Raw genomic sequence first — 20171 nt, forward strand, 5'->3', positions numbered from 1 at the left:
CGTTGAAGTTCACAGAGGATAGAAACAAATAGAAATCACATCTTAATTTGAGCAAATTAATGCTTTTTTAAGCAAAAATAAACTTTGCCAAAGGACGTTTTAATCACCTGTGGTTTACACTGTAAACCACAAAGTTTAAACTTTACAGTTTAAAAACAAAAGGTAATTGTCCAGGTTGAAGTACAATTATGAAATTTTAGAGAACCTTCTCTTCAATAGATTTGCTTTATTAATTGTACTAGGCATAATTCACTTTGGAAAACCCAACCTTCCATTTTATATCTATATTCCAATTCAGGGACAATGTGGAGCTGGAGCCTATCCCAGCAAGCAATGGCTACAAGGCAGGGTACACCTTGGATTGGATGCCACTCCATCACAGGCCAGACACACAGACATGTACACAATTATACCTAGGGCTGATTTTCCCAGAAGTCAATTAACCTATCAGTATGCTTTTGGACTGGGTGCTATGGGAGGAAACCACAGCACCCAGACGAAATCCATGCGAACACCGGGAGAACATACAAACTCCATGCAGGTAGAATCCACAGCCTCAGAACTGCAAGGAAGCCATGCCAACCACTGCTCCACTGTGCTGCCCACTATGGGAAACATAATGTTTAATTTCCTTTGCTCCTTACAGAAGTCAGCGGACCCTTTATATGTGTATTCTTTATGTGTGATTGATAGCAAATCATGTTGTTGGCTAGCTGAATACTTTGTAATAGGACACGAGTGTCAATATGGTAGGTTTGTCACTTCTGACTCCCAAGTATTAGGAAATGTGAAAGGTTGAAGCAGATGAAGTAAATAGAGTTTGCACAAACATTTTAAAGTCTACAGTCTGAGGCTTTCTGACTGTATTCAGGTGCAGGTTCAGGAAACAAGCAAACAAGCAAAACGTAATCCAAATCGTAGCCAGGAACAGGGGGAGGTCAAACTCCAGGAAGGCTTGGAGGTACTTACAGAAAAACACGGAAGCAAAGTAGAAACAGCAAGCCAGGGTCAAAATCCAGAAGAATCACGAAACACAGTCATGGGCAATCCAGGAGCATGTAGATCAAGCACAGCCGAAGCACAAATGGTAAGTGGCTGGGGAAAGCTAAGACCAGTAGCTAATGGCTAAGACTAAAGCACCAGAAGAAGAAAAGCCAGGCTTTAAATATTGGATGGGATTGGAGTCTGACGAGTGTCACTGATTTTTACCCATGGTATGTGACCATGTAAGTTATGGTTACAAATTAAATGACAGGATTGGTGTTGTTAGCAGTGAGTCTGCTGTGACTGTTGGTCCGACGAGCATGGGAATGGCGATTCGAGTCAATATCAGTTAAACAGAAATTCATGATTAAGTTTATGGTTACATTTCTTTCGGTTTAGGAGCAGTTTCAAAACCTGTCCCGTGTCAGTGTGTCCGTTATACAATAACATTAAATCTGCTTAGGAAATCTGTGCTTCTCTTTAGATGTCAAAATTCTCCATAAGAACTCAGAATATAAGAGCACACAAAGAAGAGAAGGCTGTTTAATCCGTGTAGCCTGTTTGGTACTTAATATTATATTAACCCAAGACTCTCATCCAGCCATTTCTTGAAGGAAGCCAAAGTATCGGTTTCATCCACAGGGCTGTATAGCTTGTTCCACACTCCCACTACCCTCTGGGTAAAGAAGTGCCTTCTGTTCTCTATTGGAAATATACTTGCACATAGTTTTGTAATTCTCTGGCTCATGAAACCTAATGCACTTTTTAAGATCTAGGCTTTTGTTTTTTTTATGGAGTGCTTCATCTTCAAGTACATAATTCATTTTCCCTCGGTGCACTTTTGGAAGAAATTTTACATTGCAAGATCATGACTGTTGGCTTGGAAAATGGACAAAGGATGTGGTCATTGATGGCTGTTTTTTTCTTAGGCTTAGTATGTCATTACGTAAGTGGTCAGAGAAGACTATGGGAATGACTGACATTCATGCGGTCTGGTCCAACATGTCTCTGTAATGAATGCGCTGGTGGATTCATCTGAGTGTGTGAGGGCTTGAATAAGCAATCACCTGTAGTTAGTTACTAATATAAGATGCCCCCTTCTAATGTTTAGATTTTCTTGAGATATCAACAAAGGATTTGTTTTAGAAAAGCAGTAAAAATGTAAAAGTCTGAGCCAAGCTAATGATTTAAGCGTGCTTTATTACTATAGGGAACAAGAAAAAAGATTAATCAAAAAAGATGTAGGGAAATTAGCTCTTAGCAGTATGAGCTCAGCTGGCTGAGATCAGCTCTGAGGATTAAAAAGGAATTAATGACATAGCATATGAAAACTTTTTTGAACTCCATCTTTCATGTGGTAATTCATTGCCCACATTACAGAGAGCCTGGAGATACTTTATTTACTGGTCTGGGCCAAACAGGGTTATAATCCATCCATTTAGGACAACAGCATAACACTGTGAAGCATTTCATGACAATTTTGAGCAAGAATTTGTTAGAATTTGTGAATTCTGATTGGGGCAGTAGAGTGGCATAGTGGATAGCATTGCTACCTCACAGCACTGGGGCCCTGGGTTTAGTTCTGAACCTGGAGTGCTCGCTGTGTGGAGTTTGTACATTCTCCCTGTGTCTGAGTGGGTTTCCTCTGGGCGCTCCAGTTTCCTCTCACAGTCCAAAGACATACGTTGTAGGTTAATTGGCTTCTGGGAAAATTGGCCCTGCTGTGAGTGTGCGTGTCTGTCTCTGTGTACCCTGGGATGGACAGGCCTTTCGTCCAGAGTGTACCTTGCCTTGCACCTCTTGTTTCCCAGGTTAGGCTCTGGCACCCCTGCTGCCCTGTATTGAATGATGCAGATAGAAAACGGGTGGAATGATAAATACTGATTGGTCAAAAATCAATTTTTGATCGACCACAACTACATTTATATAAAAATCTCTTTTCAAAGTACATTGGTCATTCCATTGATTCTCTTCCAACTTAATCCATTCATTGCCTTGAAAGGAAAGTATTCTTCCTGAATTCTTTAGTATGTAGGAAATTAACTGAAACATTTCAGGGCCTAAAAATGTGTTTTTGTTGGACACTATTGATAGATATGACACTATGTTATTATTATAATATCTGAGTATTATCATAGAATATCTTTACAATTCAAAGGGTTTTGTAGCTGCTAAAGACAAGTTTTACCATTGTGCCAGTCATGGTTAATTGCGGAGATCTGCAGACTCTCGACAGTCTGACATAACTTACTCAGAAGGCCGTTTTATGTTCCTGGTACACTGAGGCTGGCTCTGAAACTGTTGCTGAGATAAACAGTTCTGGCCTTCAGAACTCAAGGGTGTTTCAGAAAGAAGAATCAGAGGAATGTGTTTAGCATTAAAGCAAACCTAGTCCACTTGAAAAAAGCAGATTAAAAAATACTTCATAATGAAGTGCATAATGAGGTGTCTTGTTAAATTGACTCTTTTTTGTTTATATCTGTGATGATTACAAGACAGGTTGGATTACAAGGCTTTTTCTTCTGATGATTGTAAGGAGGTTTTAGATGAATTTTGTCAGCAAGTGGAAAAGCAGAGGAGACATTTCTTTCTAAACATATGCTGTGGGTCTTTACATGCCCTTTTGATTGTTAATGAAGGGAGAAAGGACACAAGAACTCAGATTTTGTTTTTCTTTCTAAATTACATGCATATAATTACTAACTGCAAGTAATTACTCATGAAAGATCAACTGTTAGCAGTGAAAAAACTTTTGAAGGAGGCAATGAACCAGTCACTTAAGCCTGTATAAAAGACAGCATGTTCGCTTTCAGGTTTCATAGAGCTCTTAAACACCATGATACAATTATAGTCTGTGTGTTTCAATGGAACTGCAGAATAGTCTTTTAAATAAAATAGTCACAGTCCTAGATATGAAAGAACTTTGTTTTAAACCAAATAAAGATATTACCTGATATGAAAAAGCCAAGGTGTCTGGTTAGAAAGTGTGATTGTTAACAAGTTATTTTATAACCAACAGGTGTTACTGTAAAAGTCACATGTAGTTACATATAGTAGTCAGGTATGCAGTCTGTAGCAGTGTCAACGACATCCCTGAAACTCTGAATCCTTTGTTTTCTCATTTTGGCTTTTAGAGGTTTACAAAAGACAGTTTTATACAATAAATGCAATTCTCTGAAATCTAGACCTGTTAAGTGCCTCTGGCTTGATGCAACTGCTGTTCGCATTCCACAGCAGTTAAAGTAACCAGGCTGATTCCTGATCTGAGTGGTTCAGTGCTGGGTCAAGGTGTTTGGTGTGATAACAGGTCCTGTCTTTGTACTGTATATGTTTGTGTTGCTGTACATCTACTATTTAAATAAACATGTACTTAGTTGACAGGAAAGTGGTAATCAGCCCCTAATGTTTTTGTTGGAGAAGGAACGGTCAGAAATCTCTATCTCAAGGCAAGCTCATGCACAGCCCATTTGGTTTTTTAAGTACTGCTTTACACCAACTGGAACTGCAGGGTGACACATTCGGAGAGCACAGAGACCCACATCTGATTATGGTTAGAACCTGGTCACCCTCACTCCACTTTCATAACCATATCTCTGATTTTAAAGTTTTCACAGAGTTGCTAATGTGTAAAACATTTCAGAAGTAACTCAGGAATTCAGAAAAGAACACGTTAAAAATTAAAAATGGATTCTTCTGCTTTAAAATACTTTACCAAGTTCGGCAAGGGAAATATAACTGAAATCTGTGGAAATTAGGTGTGCTTTAACACACTGAGAAAACACTTTCTTGTATAAAACTAAAATGAAATGATGTACTTTCATGGGTTTTCTTTAGCTTTTCATTTTAAACCACGATTTAAGCAGGTATAAAATTTAACATTAATTATTACTCTCGATAATGACATGGGGGATGAGTCACACATCGGGGTATTTACCAGAACAATGTAAGTGCTGTACCTTGTTTACACTAAAGTAGGTACAACAACAGGATCACACCTGGGACATCCCCATCTAGAATCCTAACCACTACAAGACATTGCCATCCTGCATTATTTAAGGATTAACGATATACACATAGTATGTATTTTAAGTTAATAATATATGCAATAATGATCATTTTATTATACAGTATTAATATTTTAAGGAATTGTGTGCTGCTTTTCATAGAACGGCACCTGCTGAAAGTACAATTTTACAAATGATGGTTCATTACAGTAACTTCATTACAGTGAAGCTAGCAGCTGAAACCCACATCTCCAAGTTCAAGTAAATAGGACCTGTTCTCAGGATACATACACTTCTCTGCTGTCAACAAACACCACCAGGCCCATGACAGCCCAGCCAGCCCTTTCTCAGATTCAGTTTGAATGCAGCTGTCTTTTCAAAGCTGAACATCTATCAGATTATAAACTGGCTGGCCTGTTGTGAGCCGCACTGCATCATTGCCAAGCTTGATTTTAATTTCTGAAACTCTGTCCTGCAATACCTACTTTCATGCTTGAGAATAATTTTCTAAGGAACAATACTGTTGTGGTTCAGTGGGCTGGATGACAGCCAAATTACTGGTTCCTTAGTTGAGTGCTTTATGTAGATGATGTCATTCTCCTTTTTTTCCATGCGCACCATTGTTTCATATTGTCCGCAAATGATGATTTCGAACGTTCACATGCTTTAACCCGTGGTGTGCCAGGACTCCTGTGTCAATTGTTAGAATGTCTCAGGGACTGGAGATTTTGATACATCACATTTTACATACACATTTTACATATATCACATAAAATCACAACAACAGGATGTGATGCATAAATAAATGGATAAATAAATAGGTTGTGGGGGAACTACATTTACATACATTCATTGAGCAGTTTTATTGCAGAGGGGACAAAAGACTTCTTATAAATTTTATTTTTGTACCGTATTCCATCTCCCTGATGGGAGAATTATGAATTGAGAATAGAGTGGATGTGTGGAATCTGCTGTGATGTACTTTGAGATTCTGAGAACTGTATTATGATACAGTATAAACCATAACCCTGGACAGTTTGGCGGTTTGCTTTTCAACTCCAGGATTTCATATGGCCAAACTGTCATGTTTATTACTTTTATATGTTAGGAAAGATACTCACTTTTCTGTGATTTTGCCATTCATGGCTCAGGCCAACCACAGAAAGCCCAGGAGGCCAATGAGCCCATCTAGCCCATTGGTAGTTTGTAATTAATGTATCCAAGGATCTCTTCCTTTCTGAAAGAAGGCAGACTTCAACAACATGGATGTGTAGCTTGTTCAATACTCACAAGTATCCTCTGTGTAAAGCTGTGCTCCCAGTTCTCATTTTGTAATTGGTTTATGTTTTGGTACTGGTATCAAATATGTTGGGTTAATGCTTTGTTGATGATGTCTATTAAAGATTGAAAAAAATATTTTAAACCAAATGCATCTGAGAGATATGCTTTGCTTCAAAGCTTTTTACAGGTAATGGGGACTCCCCTCCACCACCACCAATGTGCAGCATCCACCTGGATGATGTGACAGCAGCCATAGTGCGCCAGAACGCTCCCCACACATCAGCTATCAGTGGGGAGCGAAATTTGGCCAGGACACCGGGGTAACACCCTGGGATTTCTAATTACCACAAGTCTCGTCCTAAGGACGTGCATTTTTACAGTATAGTGTCCCCATCACTATACTTGGGCATTTGGAGCCACACAGACCGCAGGGAGAGTGCCCCCTACTAGTCCCGCTAACACCTCTTGATGTAGGCATAGGAGATAATTTGATTATTCCAAGAGTCTTATTCCAAGAGTCTCGTGCACAATCATGGATAGAGGCAAATGTGGGAAAGTGCCAGCAAATGAGTATGGGAATGTAACCCTGCAATACAAGCAAGGCAGCCTCTCTGAAGGAAGAGCACCACCTGCTGGTCGACCAGTTACACTACCAACAGCAACCTGGTTCTCATTTGACGCCTCCATCTCCCGGTGCAGTGTGTGGATCTATAAAACAGGTTGATGGTAATTTATCCGTTGTTGTAATTTATCAGTTGTAACACTGGTTTTAAATAGAACTTAAAAGCCGTTCAGCCCCATCAAAGGTATTGTACCACACACCATGACCCAGAGCTGCAATGACAGCTTTGTTTATTGAAATTGGTGCAGGAGGAAGAGAATATAAAATTAGTGTCCATTCAATCAAAGAAAACAAAGGCCTAAAGCTGAAAGTATTAAATGAAAGCATTGTGTTGTGGAAATGCTTTCACATCACAATGGAACAATACCTTCATTAATGTGCTGGTATAATAAAAAAGCTCAATTCATGTTTATTTCAAGGATTTTTTGTTGCTCTTGTTACTAACAGTATTTTCCATATTCACAACATGTTTAGCATGGATGACTCAAGGTACAGTATGACAATAAACAAGGTACAGTATGAGAGGTGGTCAAACCAGGCATTGCCTGAGTTTTGAGGACTGATTTGGACAGTGAAATAGCTGCTGCTTTTAATATGGCCTTTCAGACTTCAGATACAGACTACTGACTGAAATACCAGAAGTGGTGAGAGCAAGTATATTTCTTTGAGTGACAATTTCTTCCATGTACGTTCATTTTTGATCTCATCTCCTCATGGAGCAAAGAGCTGTCATCTCAATGTCTGAATTGCCTGTCAAAAGATGATGTATCTTTTTGTGCTTTCTTATGTTGGTCAGCACTTGTTTTGTTTTTATATTTCACAAGAGTATTTGTTTGGCTTCTCACATTCCTGAGATGCTGTGCGATTTTAAGAGTTGTTATTCTACAGGTGGCACATCACTGCTTTCTCTTTGTGCCAGGAAAAATGAACAAAAGTTAGGTTTGGCCTGCACAAACCATTTATTTAATAATTAATTGTAGTCATATAACAGTTTTTATTCCATTGGATCCCAAAATGCTTTATATCTAGGCAGGCGACTTTAGGATAGCCTGACTGGGGCAGCCCAGAGTGAAATGGAACCATAACACAAGGCTTACCACCCTTACCCTTTCGAACATTAACCTTTAATAATCAAGACCTCTGTTTAATGTCAATTTATACCTCCTACTGCACTTCCACACTGGGTTATTGGTTTTAGAAATTCTAGTCTAAAGGACAGAATGCCACCTACTGGTCTACCAGGACTACTTGCTTTTATTGGGGGGCTAACTAATACTAACCAGGCCCAGCTCTGCTTGGATTCTCTTCTGAGATCAGGCTAGAACATTGTAACAACTTCTGTTTTGATACCCAGAACTCCAAGATAAAAGACTGAGGAGGGAAGGGGGGGACGACTTTTGTGAAAAAGCAGACTTGTTTAAAGGGCTAAATCTGGAAAATGCTGAATGCAGTGTTTTTTCCAGAACCTGAAGGATGTGGTGAGAGAGCTTTCCAGGATCTGATTCTATTTCATTTCCTACATCTTGGGTATAAATTATATTGTGCGCCTTTGAATAAAGGAATGTGGGCTATTTCATTACTTAAGGGAGTTAAGACTCTTGATTGTGTCGGAACATTGACTGACATTGACATTCGCTGACAGAAAATGTACATACAGTGCTGTATTGAGTTTTTGTATTAGGATATTTCTTTGGTTTTCAGTTTTAGTCAAAGTTAGTACAATTAGTAGTCAATGTCTTAACTCAATTCACAGAATGTCAGGGAAATGTTTTTTTTCCTGGTTCCACTGGTTCCTCTGAAACAATCTCATTAAAGTCTTGGGGAATTAATTTTCCTCTTGTCTCTAATCCTTTGCCGTTCAGATTTTATACTTAAGCCTCCATAAGCACCAAATAAAAAGCTTGAAAGTGTAGAGAACAGTGCTCAGAAGAACCTGGAAGATGCTTTACATCAATGAATAACAGGGGCTCATTGCTATTCTGTCAATTCTGAAAGATTGCCTTTCATCTTGTTTTAATTTGGACTTTCTTTGTGTTCTTCTAATACCTTTTAATGTTTTTGGAAAACAGCAGCATCAAGAAATGACAGTACTTTTCTAAAGAAGTGTCAGTCTGGTGGAGTTTGTTTAAATCCTATTGCTACAATTATCTGACATGTGTGACATCATGTAGTTGAACTCTGAACTCTTGTAACCCCGCAAGTTTGTGTCGTGGTTAGAAGTCAGCACTCTTGCTTTCTGCTCTCCAAGAGACAGGAGCTCATTCTGTTTTTGTACAGAACTCTTTACAGATTACAGTTGTCTGGGAAGTAGGTCTGCAAGGGTGTTGACGTTGCTTGGGAAATTTCTGTATGTGATGTGCATCACAGAAATCTGTGTCTTTGTGGATTAAAAGGAGTTTTTATTCCTTGTTTTCTGGCAGGGAGCAGTACTGTATGGATCCCACACTGGAATATGTGAAGGTAAGTTGTTTCAGTTTAATTAATTCATATTGTTTACATATTGTTTACTTTTTCTAGCTCTTTGATGGTGAAATCCAGAATGTGTTTTAGCAAAACAAAGATATTTTACCCTCAGGTAAATTCATCACTATAGTGTACCTGCATAAATGCTTGTACATTGAATACAATACCTCCGTTATTTTAGTGATTTGTTACTCTTAGAAAAATTGATATAACAAATATATATATATATTAGGTGGGCATACTTCCAACTTAGTAATGCACAACAGGAGCAAATTTCTGTTTCTTCTTGGAATATGCTCTCTCATTGGTTTATCTCTTAGATTTACTTTTTTACTTTGCTCCTGCATTTAATGTGTGTTTGTATGTTTGTGGTTGTGTGTGTGTGCTTGTGTGTTTGAAAAACAACTGCATTTCTGCTGTCCTTTGTCTTGTTTTTGCACCTGAAATATTCAGGTAGAAAAATGTGATTTTCAGAAGAGAAAGGTTCCTTCGGTGTTAGGTACGTTTTAGTTTCTTTCTCTTAGTTTCTTTCTCACAGAGTGTATCTGAAAACTTCCTATCTCAAAACTCGTTCCTGCTTATCAAGATCAAAACAGGGCTGGACACACTTCTATCACCTCTGAGATCCTGGCAAGAAAAGTGTTTTCTGCTGAATTTTTTCCAGAGAATGGCAGGAATGGATAAACTTGTCTATAAACAGTCATTCTGAGATTACTCAGGAAAATATGTTAGATAATGTTTTGCCACATGTGGGCTGTTATGGAGTCATTTTGTGTTGTTCTGCACACACACAAAGGTTTTTTAAAGGGTTCTCCTTGGGTTCTTGGCTTGTTGGTATTTGAAGATGATTTCGATTGCTGTGAAATAATCTTTTATGGAAAATGGCTTTTATGAAGAACTTATTTCTTTATATTTAACCTATCATGTCAGAGGTATTTCTTAATTTTGTCAAGCTATTTTAAAGGCAATGGGGAAAGATTATCCTGACATGAAAAAAGATTCATCCAACAAGTGACTGAATGTCAAGAGCGTAGTAGTCTAAATGACATAATAAATTAAGAGGTAAATTAATAATAAATTAACAGGATGACATGTTGATGCAGTGGTTAGCAGTGCTGCCTCACAGCACTGGGGTCTTGGGGCTAATTTTGGGCTTCAGGGTGCAATCTGTGCGGAGTTTGTATGTTTTCCCTATGTTTGTGCGTGTTTCTTTCGGAAGCTCTGGTTTCCTCACATAGTCCAAGGACAAAGAAACTGGTAGGTTAATTGACTTCTTGGAAAACTGGCCCTGGTGTGAGTGAGTGCATTTGAGTCAGTGTCTGCCCTGATATGGACTGGCAGTGCATCCAGGGTGTACCCTGTCTTGTGTCTGTTGCTTGCTTGGATAAACACCGGCTCCCCTGTGACTGTGTATTGGATAAAGCAGTTAGAAAATGGATGGATGGCAGGATAAGATGGAAGAAGCGCTACATAAAATTGTTAAAAAGAATAAGATGTTCGAAAGATGACGAACCAGCAGGTGGCTCACTTTCCTCTGGTCCAGAATTTCTAAACTAACACCCTAGTTGAGGACAGGAGAAAATCTGTCAGAGGTCTATATTTTGAATAAGGTGTTAAACCATCTGATTTAACCTCAGTGCTGTGATTAAACCTACTTTGGGCTTGCACAGTCCTCAGCTCCCTCAATTTCCCCCTAGATCAATGGCTGAAATAATCTCTTACCTCTCCACCTGGAGATGATAAGATCCTGGGACACAATTCATGAACCAAGACAGCTGGGCTGAAAAGCCTTTTTTTGTTTAGAACCTTTCTTATGTTCATAGAAAAGAAAAGCAAATGGCAAATCTTGTGTACCGTTATCGAGACACTGTAATCTAATTCCTCATGTAAGGTCACTTAGCTTCAGCAAAATTATAGTTCAGTCATAATAACATGGCAGAAATCTATTTTTGTATTGATCCTTCTGGCTTGAGTTTATTCTTTTGTTCTGATAGGCTTGACTTGCTTCCTTAGTTCTGCTTTGAGAGAGGGCATAAATGTTTTTGCCCAAGTGCCCTTACAAGTGTATTCTGTCACCACACAGCAACCTCTCTCAGTTGTCTGAGATCTTTGCACTCACTCCCCTCTCACTTGGGTTGGGTTCTCAAGCCAACATAAAAAGCAAAGAGCTGCTGACAAGACTGAATGACCTAACGAGTGGAAGTGGAGACCAGGAGCCAACACAAGCATTTAGTAGGGTCGCAGGTATAAACCTGAGACAACCAAGTGATATAACAGGGGCTGCATTAAAAATCATTTCTGAGCCCGACCCATGGCCAGGAACATAGTCCAAGATTGTAAGACATAGACTAAGCTAAGGAAACAAGCTACTCTTCACAGTCTTTTGGCTTTCTGAAGTAAAGGTAATGACATCACAACGGCAAGGTTAATTCAGGCTTGCTTTTTAACTGTGAGGCATTTTGGTAGAATAATAATAAGTGTCATTGCATTTGTTGGATGGAATCAGCTTTATAGTTGTTTCTTCCGGTCCTTGTGGTCTGACCTCTGACTCTCCAGCAGAAATCAGCCATTCAGACAAAGATGTCTGACAGATTGGAGCCAAAGATCTTTACTTTATATTCTGTATCTTGGAACACTGTTTTAGGAAGCCAAGGTAAAGCTGAACTTTACTTACAAAATGCTGCCAAAAACTGAAGCGATTTAACTTCTGCTCACCATTTTTGGCATAGTATTCCTCTAATGCACACATCATTTCTTTATTTAGTCCTGAATTGTTAGTTCACACCTTAACTTCTAAGGACATCTTTAGTGGAGAGAACAAATGCTTGTCTTATTTATTTTTCCTATACTGTGAAAAAAGTGAAGTAAGTGAAATTTTAAAGAACGTATTACTATAGTATAAAGTAACACTATAACACTGCGTTAGGAAGAACAGAAAATAATGTTGAGACTGAGAAACAAAGGCAAAGAAACTATAACCCAGGACTGGGAAAACACCTGGCATTTAAAGTAGAGACATGCAGGGTTGCAGGCAGCAAAAACATGAACTATAAATGAAAGTTGAGAAACAACAAACTTGAAGAAGCTACTTTAGAGAAATAAGTAAGTGTTCCTACTGATACACCATTTACATCTTTTACAGACAATATAGTGAAACAATACAAAACAGTGTTTAGCTAAACTGTAGCAGATAAATCAAGGAATACAAGGTTACAATTATACAATGCATTAGTAAGACCTCATTTACAATGCTGGGTACAATTATGTTCACAATGCTACAAAAATAATACTGAATTAATTCCAGAGAAGAGCAATCATATAAATTCCCGGGATCTTTGCAGGGAGTACCCTGCACTGACAGAAGACTATGATGGTAACTAATTCACATTTTCAAAATCCTCAAAGGCACTGACAAAGTGAACACTGTGGACATAATAAAAATCAACATCAAAACACAACCCAGAGGGTACAAATGGAAAGTAAGGGAAGTATATTTAAAACAGAATAGAAGGCACTCCTTTATGCATGAAGGGTTGTAGGAGAATGGAACAAGCTGCGCAGCTGCATTGTTGAAGCTGATACCCTGGCTTCTTTCAAGAAATGGATGGATGAGATCCTTGTATCAGTTAGCTGCTCACTACCAAGCTGGCTGGATGGTCTCCTCTTGTTTGCAACTTTCCTTAGATGGACATCTAAGCTCATTTTATTTGTAAAATGTAAAAAGGGATTCAGCACAAGCTGCCTACAGCATGAGACACAGAGAAAAAGTACATCAAAGGGTACTGTGGTTTCTGGTGGGCAGGTGCCTTGTTGTACAGAAGTAGCCCGCAAAAGTAGTTTAAATAAAATCTATGCTGCGGCAGACTTTTACGTCTGTGACATACTTTTTTGTATTATTCATAACCGGAGACTTGCATACAAATCCTGGTGTCAGTGATTAGAAGAGACTGATGTCGACCCCGCAGTGAAAGATGCAATGATTGCTTCGGTTGAAAGGGAGATCTGAATTTGCCTGTGCCAGTGTCTGTGTTTTACTCATTTTGGTCTCTTTTATGTAGTCTAGTTCTGTTAACAGAGACGATACAATAGGACGGACGGAGAACCCATTTAAGGTATCGTTGACTCCTAACAAATTCTTGCTCAGCTGAAACTAGTTCGGTGTGATGCAGTGTGATATTTTGTGTTCAGCAGTTGGATTGTAGAAGTGAAGTGAAAAGCTAAGAATCATCACGCACAGTGAGTGATTGAGATAGTAGAAGACAAAATTCATTTTGGTGCCCTGTCTGCCCCCTCACATATGTTAGGTGCAGTGAGAAGCCCATTTAATAGAAGCTAGGTGTTGTGTTTCCTTCACTGATGACCCAGCCAGAGAACAGAAGTGTATGGGAAGGAGAGGGCACAGAAAACCTAAGTGGAAACTGTAAACTGACCTGCTCTTCTTCCACAGAACTCTGTGGGGAAAGCCTGCTCGCTGTGAAATGATCCTTTCAGAGAATTCTTTTATCCCACCCAGTGAAAACAATCCGCTCTGCTTCGAATTAAGCTGCTAACAAGTCATGAAAGAGATTTAGGAAAACAATGGCACTCTGTATGGCCTGGGAGCTTTTCGGCCCTTTATGAACCAGATAATGGGCCTTTTTAACTGACTGTGCAGCTCTGCATCGAAGCAGTCATATTCTCAGAGCAAAAATACATACGCCTTTGTGACTGGCAGCATCAAGCTTCGCCAGAAGGGGCATGAGTGCTGACACCGTGTACCAGCTGGATCAGTGACTGTTCGACAGCTACCACTTTAGTAGCTGAAAATATTGCACGCCAGAAAACAGAACTTTCCCAGGCTTTAAAGCTACCATGAATCCTTTATCATAAGCCATTTTACACCCATTCCTTACCTCCGCCAAAGCTTTCAACATACAAAGCTTTGTATAAAATACCTAATTCTCTTACATGAGTTTTATTTACTGGAGTTATTAATATTATGGCCCTTTCTTTTTGCCAAAGAAATGTTTTTGAACCTTGAACGATTTTGACCGTTCCAAGGAACTAGCTCTGCATATTTCCTGCTAGTTTAAAAAATATGACAAACAAGTTGAAGGAGAAAACTTGGCCAGTGAAGTGCACTCAGAAGCACTTTGTGTACTTGATTCATGATGAGGCTACAAAGCTTAATAACAAGCTTGTTACAATTAAAGCAACTTGCATTCCAGGGTCCAAGTCTCTTTCGATCTATAACGTGATAAAAACATACTCCTTGAATAAGAGCTTGTTTAATCTTTACCAGTGTGACTTAATGATTAACTGAAAAATGTAAATCCAAACATTTATGTAAAGAAGTTTAGAATATTGTTTTATTTTGCCTGGAGGGATGGGATAAACTCAATTGGACTAGGATCTGCTGGAGAAGAGGATGTAGTGATAGATTTTAGTTCTAAATGTGTGCTAGGGCACTTCTGTCTTGAGTCTCAGATAGTTATAGTATCTTTATTGAATTCAACTCCAGCAGATGTGATATGTAACAGGTAGCCTATTCTGATGTAATGTAAGCTTCAGTTGCAAAGGACACAGTTTATTAGCAGAGGTTATAAAGCTTGGAAACGATTATTCACACGCATACTTACTTGCATAATTAATAAATACTCTGGATCTTGGTGACTGGCTCTCATCTTGGCCCATGATACTGTAGGTTTTTATAGGTGTCCATAAATCCTCACTGGGCAAAGACATACCATTAGCAGTAATGTTCACCAATTAAACAAGTTGTTATTGATACAGTAAAGCACCTCATAGCTTAGGTGAAATTAAAACCAGATTCCTGTCTAGCCCTCCAAGGCAATGACCCCTGCAGCAAATAGCATTTTTTCTGACATTTACTGTTAATTGTTATACCACTGTGAAACCTAAAGGAACTGAAAGTCTTAATTTCCCAACTTGCTGCTCATTACTGTAATAGTAACACTAGACTTAAGTAACATGAGTGAAGATGAACAGTGCCCTCTTGTGGCTTAGACAAATACCTTGTACTGTATTGTGATTTTGAAATTAATTCTTAAATTTATATAAAGACTGATACACAGAAACGTGTGGAATAATTGCCCAGTTAATTAACAGATTTAATGGTGTCATTTGACTGAACAGTTGCAGACTACAACTGTTGTCACACAGTTGAGGTCTGTGGATTGCCCTGCTTCTCATTCTTGTTACACCCCTAATTGAGCCAAACTGCTCATTTGTTCATTTTAAGTATTATTTTTACAGGCCTTTAACAGCTGGTAACTAAAAACAGATTTCTGACCCATGATCTGATCTTCAATATTCTGTAATTCAAAGGGGCCCAGTCATGATCCTGGAGAATCTCAATCCATTAAATTTCACGTAGGCCGCTAGGTTTACATGGAATAAACCTTTACTTGTTCCTTTGCACTCTTTAATCAGCATAGGATCAGTTTCACTACTAAAGTGTGTTATTTGTAAATGAAATACTTTAGAAATTGCTGGGAATGGTCACTCTGCAGATCTCAAGGACTACAGCTGTCCGTTTCTGGCTGAAAAGAAATTAACTGATGATTTCAGGGTGACTTTTAAGACTCCCTGAGCTGTAACTCTCTAGGCCCTGCAGTGGACTTCTCAGTTGTGTTCTCAATTAGTTAAACAGCCCTGCTGATAAATTGATATACAGCACTGTGGGGGCTAAAGGGTATTGTTGCAGAATAGTTTCAGATCATCCAGCCACTGCAGCAGGACAGGGTTAAATTTGGAAAAAGAAAAGAAAGTGTGAATAGAGCAGAATTAAAGAATTAGGCTGGTTTGGTTCTTGCCAACCAAAATCTTCTACCAATTAGGTACTGAGGGAACCAGGGCAGTGTCACTGACTTTTGCCAGGAGTCCGTGTGCGAATGAAGTTAATGTTTTTCATTAACAAAATACAAAATCAAATGTGTAATGTGGGTGACTGCTAACAAAAACAAATGTAACTGTAACATTATGTAACCATAAAAGTGCAATTTAACACTGTTAACACATATCGCTCTGGTGCTTGCAAGTGTTCCAAACCACTGTGTTTTGACTCAGTACATTTGTTTGCCTGTCTGCACACACACTGGGATGTTTAGGGTGCACAATACCCGAGAGACAGTGGAAAACCCAGCTGGCAAGGAGCGGAGCCACACATGCGATGAGATAGCTTTTAGTTTTATTTCTATCTCATCTAAAAATATTTCTCTTTAACAGTGCCAAGTGATAATGTATTAATAGTATTCTTTCGGCAGACAATGAGTGTTCAACTTTCACATCACTTTGTTTTAAGTTAGAGCAAGGCTGAACAACTCCTCCTCTGTCAGCAAGAATCCAGTTGACCTGGGATCAGTTGGCATCAGTACTGGAGAAAAGGGTTAAACTTGTTCGACCAACCGATTAACAGTTAGGCCATTTCGCTAATTGAGAGTTCAGGCCTGAGGACACAGTAGCCACCCGGGTGTTAAAACAGAAGCCCCAGGCCTCGTCCCTGATTACATCTCCTGCTGTTGCTGCATCTCCTGACAACCAGATTTTTCTTGAATGCTGGAGGCACGGCCTAGCAAATGACCTCCCTAACTTCATTCTTAGACAACATCTCAATGGTAAAATGTTGCTTCCTGGAGTAACATTTTTTAATAGCCCTGTGGATGATAACAACAAAAAGGTTAGAAGGAGCTAAGAATGGCCAGGAAAGTTAGAACATTTCTCAGTAATGGATACAAGCTTCTGAGCTTGGCTATGCCCATAATACATAAAAAAATAGACTGGGCAGAGTTCAGCCCAGGGGAGGTTTTTATTTATATCAAGCATCCAAGGCCTAAGTGAGCCGCAATTAGCTTTTTTCAGACTATCCACAGGGAGAGCATTCCTTTAGTGTTATGAGGGTGTGCCAGCATGCTTTAAAGTCACTATTTACATTTTATTAGCAGTTAGGGGGAAATGAAGTGGAGCTAAAACTGATAAATATTCCAAAGTTTCAACAATTTTTTTTAACATTTCCTGTTCATTATAACTGCATAGTTCTAAGGGCTGTTTGCAGTAATTATTGTGTTGTTTTTTTAGAGGAAAGGAGTGGTACAATTGCTATGAATGATGCTGGAATCTTTGCACTGCTAATGGAGAACAGTCATAGTCATTAAACACTGAGATGTCAAGTCTCACACATGGAGCGTGACACATGCATTCTGAAGTTGGCTCACACCCACACACTTGAATCTCATGTACTGCCTTCATGCAGACACCTTATTTCTAGAAAGTGGAAAAGCAAAAAAAAACTAACTACAAGAAACCCCTTCTGGAAATAACTGCAACAGTGGCATTTTCTAGGGGATGGAAAAGGCTATCATAAAGGGAGCTTTGAATATTCCTTGTTTTAAACTCTTTTAATTTGGAAAGTGAAGAAGAACCTGCTGAACATTTGTTGATAAAACAATAAGTATTTCTTCTTTTACAGTCATTGCCAATACATGTGTTAATTTCAGTAGTTGTCACTGATGGGTGCAAATCAGAAAGCTGTCACTGTTTGTTTCTCATAATCTATACAGATTGTGGCTGTAGCAGTTAAAGTGTTTATTTGGAGGAATAAAACATGTATTCCATAGAAGTGTAAGCTGAACAAAATAAAACATTTATACAATGTGCACAGAAATTGAGTTGTAAAACAGTGCTGTCAAGCTGTCTGATTCTGATTGAGGCTGTTTAAAAAACATGCTTTTCCCTTCACTCACAGAAAAGGCAGGGAATACAACTCTATAATTAACACATTTTAGTGGTTTCTGTGTTGTTGTTTTTTGCAATATTCCACTTTACATGGGAAAATGTTTGAAATCTCCTGAAAATACAGCACGCCAGTACAGTACAACACCCAAGGTGGAACACCAAAAAGCAAGAGGTAAAGGAAAAAAAAAACTGCAAGACCCCATCTCATGTGGAGAAAGCAAAAAGATAGGCCTCACTTTCTGCTCTCAAATCTCACACATTTGAACTGAAAGTCTCACACTTGAGACCATGACCCCTTGGCATCTGTTTAAAATTGCACAAAGTAATAAACTGTTTATGGCTTACATTATACTGTATCTGCAAAGAGCAAAAACATCACCAACAAGTTATAAAAACAATACACTTTGGGAATAAATTGAAAGCCCTAATAAGGCTGTTTTTTTCAGTGCTGCTTGTATTACTGAGATGAAACACAAGTTAAAAATGAGCTCTCCAGTTGAGCTTCAATTTGTACGCAAAGCACTTTTAAAACACTTAAACGTGAATTGGCTGATAGTTATGCATGGTTTCCGTATTTTTCCTGCAGGGTGAAATTGTTTTCAGCAAAGTGCTGCTGCAGCATTCAGTGTGGCATTCCTCAATGAATTTGGTTTCCTGCAGCTAATCCAGCACCCTTGTCAATTTTTCAGTAGTTCTTTTATCTCAAAAGGTTTCCCTGGAGGAAAGCAGCATTCTGCTGAAGAAGGCAGAGAGGAGATGCTGAATAAGGGGCTTTTTCAGTGGCTTAACTTATACTGGTTTCCAAGTGGCTTGGCTATAGGATGCCCAAAAGTTACATGAAAAACACTGACAACTACAGATAGGAAGGATCTCTTCAGTCTATCGACTTACATGAAAAACATTGACAACTACAGATAGGAAGGATCTCTTCAGTCTATCAACTTCATCTAATACCTTCGTATTTCTTCATCCAAGAACGTGTGCATTTCTTCTTTTGAATGCTCCACAGTATAACGCTGTGGACATTAGCGTACTGTCTCTTTCTGTAAAAAAGGCCCTTTTGTTACTCATCTTAATTATTTTCACTTAGCTTCTATTCATATAACTCGATTCATATAACTTCATATAACTTGATTTCAAGGCTGCCTTTGAATCTAGTTTTAAGTTACTTTAATTTTCATAAATGCCATGACTAAAGCTTGATTATCAACAAAATGGTGTGGTTTACAGTGCCTGCAGCTTTCCATACAATTAATTGAGACTGGAAAAAAGTGATTAGGTCCAATACTTTTCAGCTGTTGATGAAGACAGTGCACTCTGGAGACTTCCACCCAGTGGGGGCTGAACTCTTAATTTAACGTTTCCTTTTGAGACACATTTCCTCCCAATGTGCTGACAGCTTTATTGCTCGAAGGAAGAAACCCAGAGAATGTCCTGGCATGCTAAAATCTGTCTTTTACTCAGATGAGACACAAAGCAATTCATCTTTCTTAGTGACTGAAGTCATTTTCAGGCTCTTTTACCACTGTACTTCTTCATTATGAGCTGAATGTATATTCCTTTTTCCCCACTTAAAGAGCATTCCGCATGACAAATAGCCACAAAAATAAATTTAAACTAGAAAAAGACTATTTTATGTCTGTTGGAAGTCATGTAGATACTAAATGAACTTGTTAATTATTTTTAAACAAGCCTGCTGAGAGTTATTTCTATATTTAACATAGCTCTTCCTTCCTATATTTTTCAGTTTTTTACTTTTTAAGTTTTCATTTCATTCCAGTACGCCATTACAAAAGAAACTTGCAATACTAATGTTGATTTTTGAAAATCAGGCACATACAAAAGAAAAAAATATTGAAAAACAGTATTATTTTGTTTCATATTTCAGAAGCTAGAACAAAGCAGGAATTTTGGACTGCTCTTGTTTGAAAAATGTTAGTTTGTTAAATAGATTAATTTTCACTGGTTTGCTTGTATTTTTCAGATTTCTAACTTAATGCTTTTGGACTAAGTTTCATTAGGGTCCTCCAGACTTCAGTAGGAAAATGAACGAGAGGAAAGTAAATGTTCCTTGCCTTAATTAA

The 20171-nt window shown here is 38.5% G+C and overlaps 1 protein-coding gene across 5 annotated transcripts in view; it reads left to right on the plus strand.

Annotated features, from left to right (window-relative positions):
- Positions 1 to 20171, plus strand: part of bcar3 (BCAR3 adaptor protein, NSP family member) — a 114723-nt gene that overhangs the window by 62442 nt on the left and 32110 nt on the right. For 4 of the 5 annotated variants that reach the window (XM_015356288.2, XM_069194324.1, XM_015356289.2 and 1 more), the window contains one exon: positions 9312 to 9351. In XM_015356288.2, the coding sequence (XP_015211774.2) occupies positions 9312 to 9351 (40 nt within the window). Of the gene's footprint in view, positions 1 to 1036; positions 1088 to 9311; positions 9352 to 20171 lie in introns of those variants that run through there. The other variant, XM_015356291.2, reaches the window with a different exon arrangement.

Source organism: Lepisosteus oculatus, chromosome 9 (genome assembly GCF_040954835.1).
Source record: "Lepisosteus oculatus isolate fLepOcu1 chromosome 9, fLepOcu1.hap2, whole genome shotgun sequence".
Classification (NCBI taxonomy): domain Eukaryota; kingdom Metazoa; phylum Chordata; class Actinopteri; order Semionotiformes; family Lepisosteidae; genus Lepisosteus; species Lepisosteus oculatus.